At 52.6% G+C, this 9,367-nt stretch overlaps 1 protein-coding gene across 3 annotated transcripts; it reads right to left on the reverse strand.

Annotated features, from left to right (window-relative positions):
* Window positions 1-3: 3 nt before the first annotated feature.
* Window positions 4-9,073, reverse strand: Fam131a (family with sequence similarity 131 member A). 3 transcript variants are annotated; one of them, XM_052158051.1, is made up of 7 exons: window positions 8,893-8,927; window positions 7,676-7,737; window positions 6,617-6,759; window positions 3,617-3,710; window positions 3,187-3,369; window positions 2,881-2,997; window positions 7-1,596 (listed from the first exon to the last, which is right to left on the reverse strand). In XM_052158051.1, exons 4-7 carry the CDS (start codon window positions 3,684-3,686, stop codon window positions 1,136-1,138), a joined length of 831 nt encoding a protein of 276 aa, XP_052014011.1. In that variant the 5' UTR covers window positions 3,687-3,710; window positions 6,617-6,759; window positions 7,676-7,737; window positions 8,893-8,927; the 3' UTR covers window positions 7-1,135. The 3 variants fall into 3 exon arrangements, with proteins under 3 accessions (XP_052014012.1, XP_052014011.1, XP_052014010.1); XM_052158052.1 differs by lacking the exons at window positions 7,676-7,737; window positions 8,893-8,927 and adding an exon at window positions 7,329-7,417 and having other exon boundaries at window positions 4-1,596; XM_052158050.1 differs by lacking the exons at window positions 6,617-6,759; window positions 7,676-7,737 and having other exon boundaries at window positions 8,893-9,073.
* Between the last annotated feature and the right edge of the window lie 294 nt (window positions 9,074-9,367).

Raw genomic sequence — 9,367 nt, forward strand, 5'->3', positions numbered from 1 at the left:
TAAACACCTAATTAGCCACTCATGTATAGAACACTTGTGCTGTTGGCTCATATTTTCACCTTGGATCCTCTTACCTATTGCCCAAGCCTCTGAGATTCATTCTGCGGCTGCGGCCACCTACCAGCCCCAGTGTCCTCGTAATATCAGATCTGCCAGAGGCCTCCACTGGCTGACCAGCCACACCCTGCCTGGGGCAGGCCCCCTATCACTGTGGCTCCAGCCTTCCATTCAGCCAAGAAAAGCACTACCCTCTCCTCCCCCAAGGACAGCTACTCCCTCCCTCATGACTGTCCATTCATTGGCACAAATCTGACTACCCGGGTGGCCCCCTCGTGGTCCTCTATGAAAGGACAAAGTCCTCCCAGCTCTGTAACAAGCAGAACCCGTCCTTTTTCCAGTTCCGCCCTAGTGAGACTCTGCATGTGCCCACACAACCTTGCCATGCTGGGAAACAGCCTGGGGGGAGGGGAGGGGGGGAGGGGAGAGGGAGGGGCTGTGAAGGGGGCAAGGGCACACTCTTTCAGCATTTCCAGTGCCTCCCAAAGAAGATCGCCTCAAAGAACAGACCAGAAACCCCCTGTCTTTAGGGAAAAAGGTTTAGAGACAATGGAGGGGAAGCACAGCAGAGCCCAGGTGGGCAAGGGGACCCTTAGGGGGTGGCTCAATCTGTAGACTCCAGGAGGGCAGAGCCAGCCCCACAGGTGGAGGTGGTTCAGTCACACGTTGCACATGGACTCGGGTGAAGAGAAAAAGCAGAGGAGAGGGGCATGAGGGGGGGGTAGAGGGGTGTGGCTGGGCATCCTCCATTCCCACCTTCCCAGCCCAGCCACAACCCTCAGGTTCACATCCCAGGAGGAAATGTGGCATTTTGGATTCAAGAAACGTCATTGTCTGCCACAGCTGTAGCCATGCCCCAGGGGCCCCGGGCAAGCCCCGGCAAACCCCAAGAGTGGAAGCAGGACATGCGCCCCTAGCCTGGCCCCTGCCTCCTCTCCAAACACTTTCATGCAAAACACACAATGGAGAAGTGAGTGCTCCCAGAAGCCCTCTAAAGCTTCCGAGCCCACATTTGGCCACAGAGGCTCTGCCCCAGGCAGCAGCCCGGGGAGACACGCCCCCACCGGGCGTGTCCGGATCACTGGTCCACCTCATCGTCGTCTAAGGATACGACCCCAGAAGAGGCCACATCAGAGACCGGCTGCGGTCTCTCCCAGCCGCCTGTGGGCAGTGGGCAGAGCAGCCGGCAGTCCTTGCAAGAATCGGGCTCCTCCTCAGTGGGGGAAAGGCAAGATTCTGAGAGCGGTGAGTTGTAAAGGGAGTCCCGGGCCTCCAAAGGACCCAGGCTGCGGAAGGCACTTTCCCGGCTGGGGGGCAGTCTGGAGAGGAGCAGCTCTTCGCCCAACATCTGGGAGGTCATCCTTGCTGGGGAGCCCAGTAACCCATCCTCCAGGCTGCACAGACTAGAGCACAGGGTATCTGGGGACACGGTCTGTGAACAGTCGCTCTCTGGCTCCACAGAGCCCTGGCGCACAGGCCGGGAGAATCGACGACCTGTGAAGAGGTCCTGGAGGTGGGACCCCAGAGGCCCAGCCATGTCTGTGAAGGGAAGGAAAAAAAATCAGCTTTGCTGGCCCCATTTCAGTAGGTCAATGTGGAAACCATATAATCACAGACCCCCCACGCCCTCTTCATATTCTTACCATAGCTTCGGGGAGGGGGGCCAACAGGGGAGTCGGTAGGAACTGGGTAACCTGAACAAGTCTTCATTTTTCCTAATCCACTTTGGGCAGCTCCTTCCATGGTGAATTAGAAATTCTAGTATCTTCTTTATAGTATTAGATCAAGAGGAGGCAACCAATGGGAGTCCCCATAGGACCACGCAGGGCGAGCATTACTCTCGCTCGCTAAGCAGGGCGTCCCACCACAGGCTTGTGCTCAGCAGAAAAAGCTGTGCATTTTTAAAAATTTGCTCAAAGATTATACACAGACTTCTCAATAAGTGGTCAAGGTTAGCCTGAGCTATATACTAAGTAGCCTGAGCTATATAGTAAGACCCTTTCTCAAAAACAAAATAAATTAAGACCAAAAAAAAAAAATCATAAAATGGCCTTAAGCATTCAAGTCAGTCCCCTCCAAACTACAGCAGCCACTCTGTGCCCGCTTTAAAAGCAGGTTTGGCCTTGAAAATCTTGTTAATTAGCCAGAGGAGCAGGAACTAGTAGGTGATCTTCAAAGGCAAAGAGTCAGGGACTGGGGCAGGGGTCCTGTGAGGCCAGCCACCAGAAGCTGCAGGGAAAGCTGGCTGTGCAGGCCAAGGAATGGAAGATGAAAGGAGCTGAGCACAGCTGCAAAGGCCCCAGGGTCCCCAAAGCAAGACCCACAGGCGGGAGCACAAAGATGCGGAGCCGGAGCCAGCATCCTGTGGAGTCCAGGCCCAGCATGCCTTCCTGTTTGTTTGGGATCGCTGCCCTGAGGTGCTGAAGGATCATCTGTCCAGCCACAGCCAACTGAAGCCCCCTCAAAGAGGTAAGGCAAGGATACTACAGAGTCTTCTGGAGACGAGGCTGTACTATGGGATAGGGAAGAGGCACCCAGTTCCCTGGGCTTGTTCCTTCTATATCCTGAGAACTGCAAGGCTCACTACACACAACCACACAACGGAGAGAGCAGGCTCAGCACCTACAGAAAAGAACTGTTCCGTTTCCAAGTGCTGTCTTCCCACCTGAGTGTGGCTGCTGATCTCTGTCCTCGGGGTGTCAAGGTCAGCCCGGACAGTCTCTTTCCTCCTGTCTGGAAGACTTAAGTTGCTCTGGGAGGCTCAGAGTGAATCACACCTACTAGGCAAGCTCACCCCAAGTGGCAACAGGCAGCACTCCTCACCTGTGTCAACTCCCCCGGTGAAGTCCTCATCATAAGAGTCGTCGGTGGAGTCGTCGCCATCCACTGAAGACCATGCTCGGAGCTTGGCTTCCGCAATAGCAAACTGCTCGGCCACTCCTATCAGAGAGACACTGTTCACTGACATACAGGAGCTAAAGCTAAGACTAGGGCTTGCTTTGCAGACAGGAGATGTCCCTGAGGTCTCTGGGCAGAGAAAGTATGGAAGAGCTAACCCCAGATCCAGTGAGATTAGAGGCGGCAGCCCTAGGATATATCTGTAGGGCTAATTCCCTTCCTGCTACCTACCTGCTGCAAAGCGAGCCTCTTGTTCACCCTCACTGAGGTCTGAGTAGGAGGAAAACGCTGATTCCAGAGCAGCTGGTGAGTCACTAGGCTTGTTCCAGCCCTTCCATTCAATCAGGTGAGCCACGCGGCCCTGGGCCATGGCTGTGGGCTTGGTCACGTGGTCCTTCACTACCTGGGAAATACCTGGATCGGGGAGAGAGAAGCTGGGTTGAAGACAGGGGCTAGGGAATAGCCAGTACGGAAGTAGGTGGAAAAGGTTACAAAGTCTCTCCATGTCCTTTGGGTAAGAGGAGGAAGGGCTAGGATTGATTTGCAAAAAGAAATCCCTGAAAAAGCCCACAGGAAATATTCCCACAGTAATCAGTCCCACAAGACATGAGGAAAAGAAGGAAGGACAAAGTGGGCAGGGGAACAGATGTTAGGTACGTACCATGCAGGGATGATCTGGCCAGCGCAGCGATCTCCTGGATGGTTAGAGCTCTCCGGGACTTGGGCAGCATCGCGACTCTGTCTCCAACATTCACCTGAGTGATACCATCAGAAGCTCAGTGTCCCTGACAGAAACAACCTTTTTTTCTCCAACATGCTCCTGCATAAGCCAAGGCCCCATTGGTAGCTGGGAGCTGGAAAACTGCTAGGATGGCATGTCCTGTATGCCCTGTATGCCACAGGGATACTGGCACAGTGGCCACTGGCATGCAGAAAGGGCTAAGAAGCTGGAATGCATAAACTATCTTCCTAGGGAGCGATGGAGACTCAGCCCAAGAGCACAAAAGTAGATCTGAGCCTTCACTTTCCCAGCTCCCAGCAGGGAAGGACACAAATGAAGATATGAAGAAATGTGGCGTAGAGCCTCTGAAGAAAGGATGGGCCTGGTGATGTGGCACACGCCTTTAATCCCAGCACTCAGGAGACAGGCAGGTGGAGCTCTCTGAGTTTGAGACCAGCCTGGTCTACAGAGCAAGTTCCAGGACAGCCAGGGCTACACAGAGAAACCATGCCCTTGAAAAAGAAGAACAAAACAAAACAAGACAAGACAGGGAAAGAAGGAAAGGAGAAGCTAAAGCAGACACGGCCTTAAGGTTTCCCCCTCTCCCCCGTCTGGTCTTTAGATATATGTCCTGTTCTTTATAGCCTGCCTGCCAGAGTCACACACTCAGCATTACCAACGCCAAGGCAATACATTCTCCTCCTCACATCTGGGGTTGTTTTCTAACTTCCTATTTATTCATAACCATTCTCCATTTCTCAGGATCACCATCAACTCTGCCCTAGGCGTTGCCTGCACACATCTGATCCTAAAATCCAGCGAGGGCGCCAGTTCATGTAGTGCTTGCCTACCATTTGAGAAAGCACTGTTTGGTCCTGAGCACCACATAAAGCAAGCCTTGTGGCAACTAGCATAGCCCTTGGGAGGTGAAGGCGGAGGATCTGAAGTTTAAGGTCATCTTTGGCTACTAGGAAATTGAGGGCAGCCTGAGCTACATAAGACCCTATCTCAAAACAAGCATACCTCTGACAACACAGAATCTCTAAGTTCATGCGTGGAAGCCTCCCTTGATACTATCCTCCCACTTCTTACCTCAAGCCTCCCCGGGCCCCTCCCGAGGGTAGCACAGGTCACTGGTCCCTAAGATCCCTTAGGTTTGCAGCCACCAAGTCAGTACCTATAATCTTTTCTGTCTTTTCATGCTCCATCACTTCCTATGACTGGCCTTCTCATCTTTCCAGTTGTGACAGAAGTATCACCCCCTCAGTAGCCTTCCTGCTACTCAAATACTGGTCTGTCCTTTTACTAGAGTCTCCAGTGAGTCAGTATATCTATCAGCGAACCATTGATGGAGCCTACTAGCCAGGTGTACAAATGGTTTTCCTTCATTGGTCTTTGCCTCTTTGAGGAATTCAGTTTTTCATGATCACTGCTGCAGCCTAGTGTTTAAACAACGCCTGGTAATACATGCATGAGCCAAGTGAATAAGACAAGATATAAAGATACAGTTTCCAGTTTCCCAAGAATACAGTGAATCAAAATGTCTTCATTTCAAAACCTGTGCATATATATATAATATATATATATACATAATATATATACATATATATGCATGAAATGTCATAATGAAAATATAATGGAAAAAATAGTTTGTACACTAAATCTAAATTGTTAGTTTTTTTGGTTTTATGTGTGTGTGTGTGTGTGTGTGTGTGTGTTAGGGAAAAAGAAAACTTTTTAGAGAGATGGGAAATGCCTCTGAGGTTAAGAGCATTTGCTGCTCTTACAGAGGACCCTGGTTTGGTTCCCAGCACCCACATCTGGTCGCTGTTGTTAATCTAGCTCCAGGAGATCAAACACCTCTGGGCTCCCACACACATAATTAAAGATATTTTTTAAAAAATTTAAAAAGAATAATGTCTCTTTTTAGGCTCTTCCTCTGTTATTCAGGCGCTTAAGGACTCCGCCACAAGGAGGCTTCTGCCTTTGCCTGAGCCTTCTTGAAGTCCAGCACTCATTTCTGCCTAATACCATCAAATTCTCTCACCGTCCTGCCTGCCTCAAGGGAAAGGCTTTTTAGGCCAAGAAGGTCATCAAAGGGTTCAAAAAGACAGCTTCCCAAAATGCTCCCTGTAACTTGCCACAAGTGTCTCTTAGTAATAATGCTTAACCCATAGATTTATCCTTTTAACACCCTCCACTCTCACGTGTGGCCCCTCCCATCCTCTGTATTACCTCGTACTCCTGAGGAGATGGGAGGGGGTCAGAGTTAAATCTATATGGGCTCCTAACTCCATCCTGTACCTGACTTCATGCTCCTTTGATAAGCCCCAGCAAATGTTTTCTTACGCTGAATGTAACTGAGGCACACCCCCCCTTCCCAGCGTTACCTAATTCTCCTCCATCATGGTTGGTTCCACCTGGCACAAGCGGCCTCCACCTGCCCCTTGACCTCAGGCCCATCCTCGGTCCCTCTCCTTCAGTACCTGACTGACAGGGCCTCCAGATTGGCGCCGATAGCCTCTGACCAGGCCTGTGGGAAGGAGAACCTGGCGGGTGTTTCCTGGCCCTCTCTCCCTCCCTCCCTTCTCTTCCCCGAGCCGGAGCCATCCATGCCGGGCGGGCGACACTCCGCGCAGCTGCGGCCTTGGCCCAGAGAAAAAGGTGTATATCTCCCTGGCAACCCATCACCATGCAACAGGGTCTCCTGGGATACGGCCTGGGATGAGCTGACGTCAGCACCGAAGGCGCTAGCAAGCCAGCCCGCTGGCACCACGCCGAGCAGAGCAGACCGGCGCGGGGGCGGCCTGCCGGATAGCGCCTCCGCTAGCAGGAAAGAGAGAGCCCGAAGCAGGATGGTGAGGCAGGAACGGGGAGGGGTCACACGAATCCTCAATGTGAACGCCCCCCCCCCAAACATGCACAGAAAAGGCGCAGCACCTCTGGCAAGTCCTGGCTGTCCACGGAAGAAGGACGCGGGGACCGGCTCCAGCCTCGGAGAGTCCGAGCAGATCCCAAGGAGGACAGAGAGAGACCTCGAGGGAGTTCGATCCACTCCACAGCCCAGGCAGGGTCCGAAGCCACTGAGGAGTCGGAGGGAGGGAAAGGTGTTCATCTGCATTCCCCACTTCTATAAAGAATGCTATTTCCACTCGTGTTGCCGTGTCATGTTTTATTACCCCTCCCCCATCTCACAGACAATCTGAGACCACGCACCTACTCTTCTGAAACCTCCTATCCCAGAGCTGACTGTGGCAACCCTAAGAACACCTTACTCTACAACTATTTTGCCATCAGAACTTAAGGTGAAACCCAAACATGGGTAAATCCTGAACTCTTCCCCCAGCTTCTCAACCTTTCGAAAGGCCGTGAAATTTGTCCACCAGCACTGCCCCTCCTCTCCCACTCTTCTACCCGGGATTCTTTCCTCTCACCAATCTCTACTGGCCTATCTTTCTATTCTTTTCCAACAAACCCATGGTTTTTCTAAGTTTCACCCTTGTAAGCCATTACCTAATGGCCCCAACCTGAGTCTCCCCCTTTCAGTCTGTTTCCCGATATCTAAAGCACAGTGATTTTCCTCTCCCATCTGCCATTCCTTTCTCCTGTTTCCCATCACATCCCAGGTCTCAGCCATGATCTCTGCTCTCACCTCTGCGACTTGTCTGACAAGTCCATCGTCCTCCAGGCCCTTCGCGCTGCCACAGAAACATTTTGCCCAGCACAGAAATCATAGGCATGCTGGCTGTGCTGATGCAGGAGCCCAAAGCCTGAACTGCTTCAGGCTCTGCTCCCAGTTCTATTCTTGTTTTGGCTCCGGATGCAGAGCCAGTCCCCTCCCCACTTGGAACCTGTGCCTAGTCACATAAGGAGAACACTCCTGTCTCATAGCTTTGAGGAAGTGGGAGTGCCACGGACCTCGCCAAGTTCTCTGGCTGTGGAGCTGAGGCTCATCCTTAGCTTACACAGTGCCAACTGGCCATGTACATCACAACTAACCTTTTAGCTGGAGCAGGCGTCTCTGTCCCTGGGCCTCAGCCAGTTGGTGGTCCCCAGAAATGCTACCAACCAGAAAGAAGGCAGGTTACTGGCTAGGTCTGACCCCTAGCTAGTACCTAACCATGCTCTCAAGGCCAGTCCTCAGTCAATTAAACTCTTCCCGACTACAGAGACTACGGGGAAGGATGACCTCCTGAACTCCATGCAGACCAGGAGAGTCAGAGAGCCCTGATACCTCTCAAATTCATAACCCACGAGGTTATTTCTGGGACTACAAATCTCAGAATTTAAGGAAAATACAATTTTCAGCCAGAGTTTACTTGTAAAACACCTCAAATATCAACCAGACTAATGCTTTGTGTGACTGACCACCTGCTTGGAGATCCTAGGACCCATTCCAAACTCATTCCTTGACATAGGAGGTAGGCTGGCTGACCTAGAGTTAAAACGCTCCTCACCCCGCCCCCACCCCCCACCCCATGTTTTTATGGAAACCAGGGCCTGAGCAGGGCTCAGCTGCTATAGGAAAAACTGATGATGTCCTCTCTCTGGACTTTTTCTGTTCAGAGTAAGCGTGATTTGGTTTTGTTTTGGGGTTGTTTGGCTTTTTTGGGGGGAGTGGGGCTGTAATAGGATTAAAATCTATGAGCGTGACAGTTATCAATTTGCTCACAGATGCTCCACCTGGGGCTTCAGACCCTTTAATCAACCAGCTGGTTCTGAAGCTTGGAGCAAGTGTTAGGCAAAAATTCCGTGGTGGGGTACTTGACCAGCATTTTGCAGGCTGACTCCTGAGGATGATAGCATCCCGGTAGGACAGCAAAGCCACTCCTAAGACACAGATCAGAGAGGTAGGTGTAGGAAATGAAGTATGGAGATACAAAAGGCTAGTTGCCAGGAGCCGGGAAGGTGGGGGCCGCAGGTTGGCCTGCAGCTCCCAGGCTGTGCCCCTGCAGGCACTCCCAGCAGCAGGAATACAGGCAAAAAGGCAGAAGGTGAGTACACCACGGAAAATCCCAGTAGCAGGCAGGCCACAGGAACAAGCCAGAGTCGGTTAGCCCCCTCGCGGTACGCTCATCTGGTCCAACCCGCCTCCCTGACGCAGGCTCCTCCCTCTCCTTATACCAGCCCCCTCCTCACCGCCCCTACCACCCACGGCCCCACCTGGCAGCTATGTAGCCCGACTCCCTATCCATGCTCCGGCCTCCGCCTCTTACCCTGACCGGCTGAGCACCGAGAGCCAATACAGCCCATGGCAAGGTACCCAGGCACGCTAGCCCGCGCTCGGGACCCGGGCCATCGCCTTGCAGAGGGTCGGGCCGCGGTCACCACCAGGGAGGGGACAGCCTGTGAGAAGGGGAGGGGGTGGGAGCAGCGCGTCTGCTGCCGCTCCCGGGAGAGGGGAACAGGGCCAGTGACGTAAGCGTGGGGCCGTGCCCACCCAGAACAGGCGGGGCGAAACTACGTCACAGCCACTCAGTGACAGCCTGGGTCTCACAGCATCTCCAGTCCACTGCGGAGCCGTACTGAGGACAGAAGCCGGTATGTCCATTTTACATGGGACATCCCATTTATGGTTCCTACAAGGCCCTCAAACTCAGAGCTCGGATTAATCTGGTAGAAGCAAAAGTACCCGTTGTTTCGTCGTCCTCAGGCTGATCTGGAGATCTCAAACTCTCCAGAAAAGCAACT

This window comes from Apodemus sylvaticus, chromosome 15 (assembly GCF_947179515.1).
Source record: "Apodemus sylvaticus chromosome 15, mApoSyl1.1, whole genome shotgun sequence".
NCBI classification, from domain to species: domain Eukaryota; kingdom Metazoa; phylum Chordata; class Mammalia; order Rodentia; family Muridae; genus Apodemus; species Apodemus sylvaticus.

Bases quoted from the DNA above. Each gene is read 5' to 3' on its own strand.
- Fam131a (XM_052158052.1), bottom strand. From the start codon at position 7,416: ATGCCTATGATTTCTGTGCTGGGCAAAATGTTTCTGTGGCAGCGCGAA. The intron at 6,760-7,328 runs GTGAGAGCAGAG...CCGACTCCTCAG, and splicing joins TTGTCAGACAAGTCGCAGAG to TGGCTTCGGACCCTGCCTGG. The intron at 3,370-3,616 runs GTACGTACCTAA...TCCCCGATCCAG, and splicing joins GGCCAGATCATCCCTGCATG to GTATTTCCCAGGTAGTGAAG.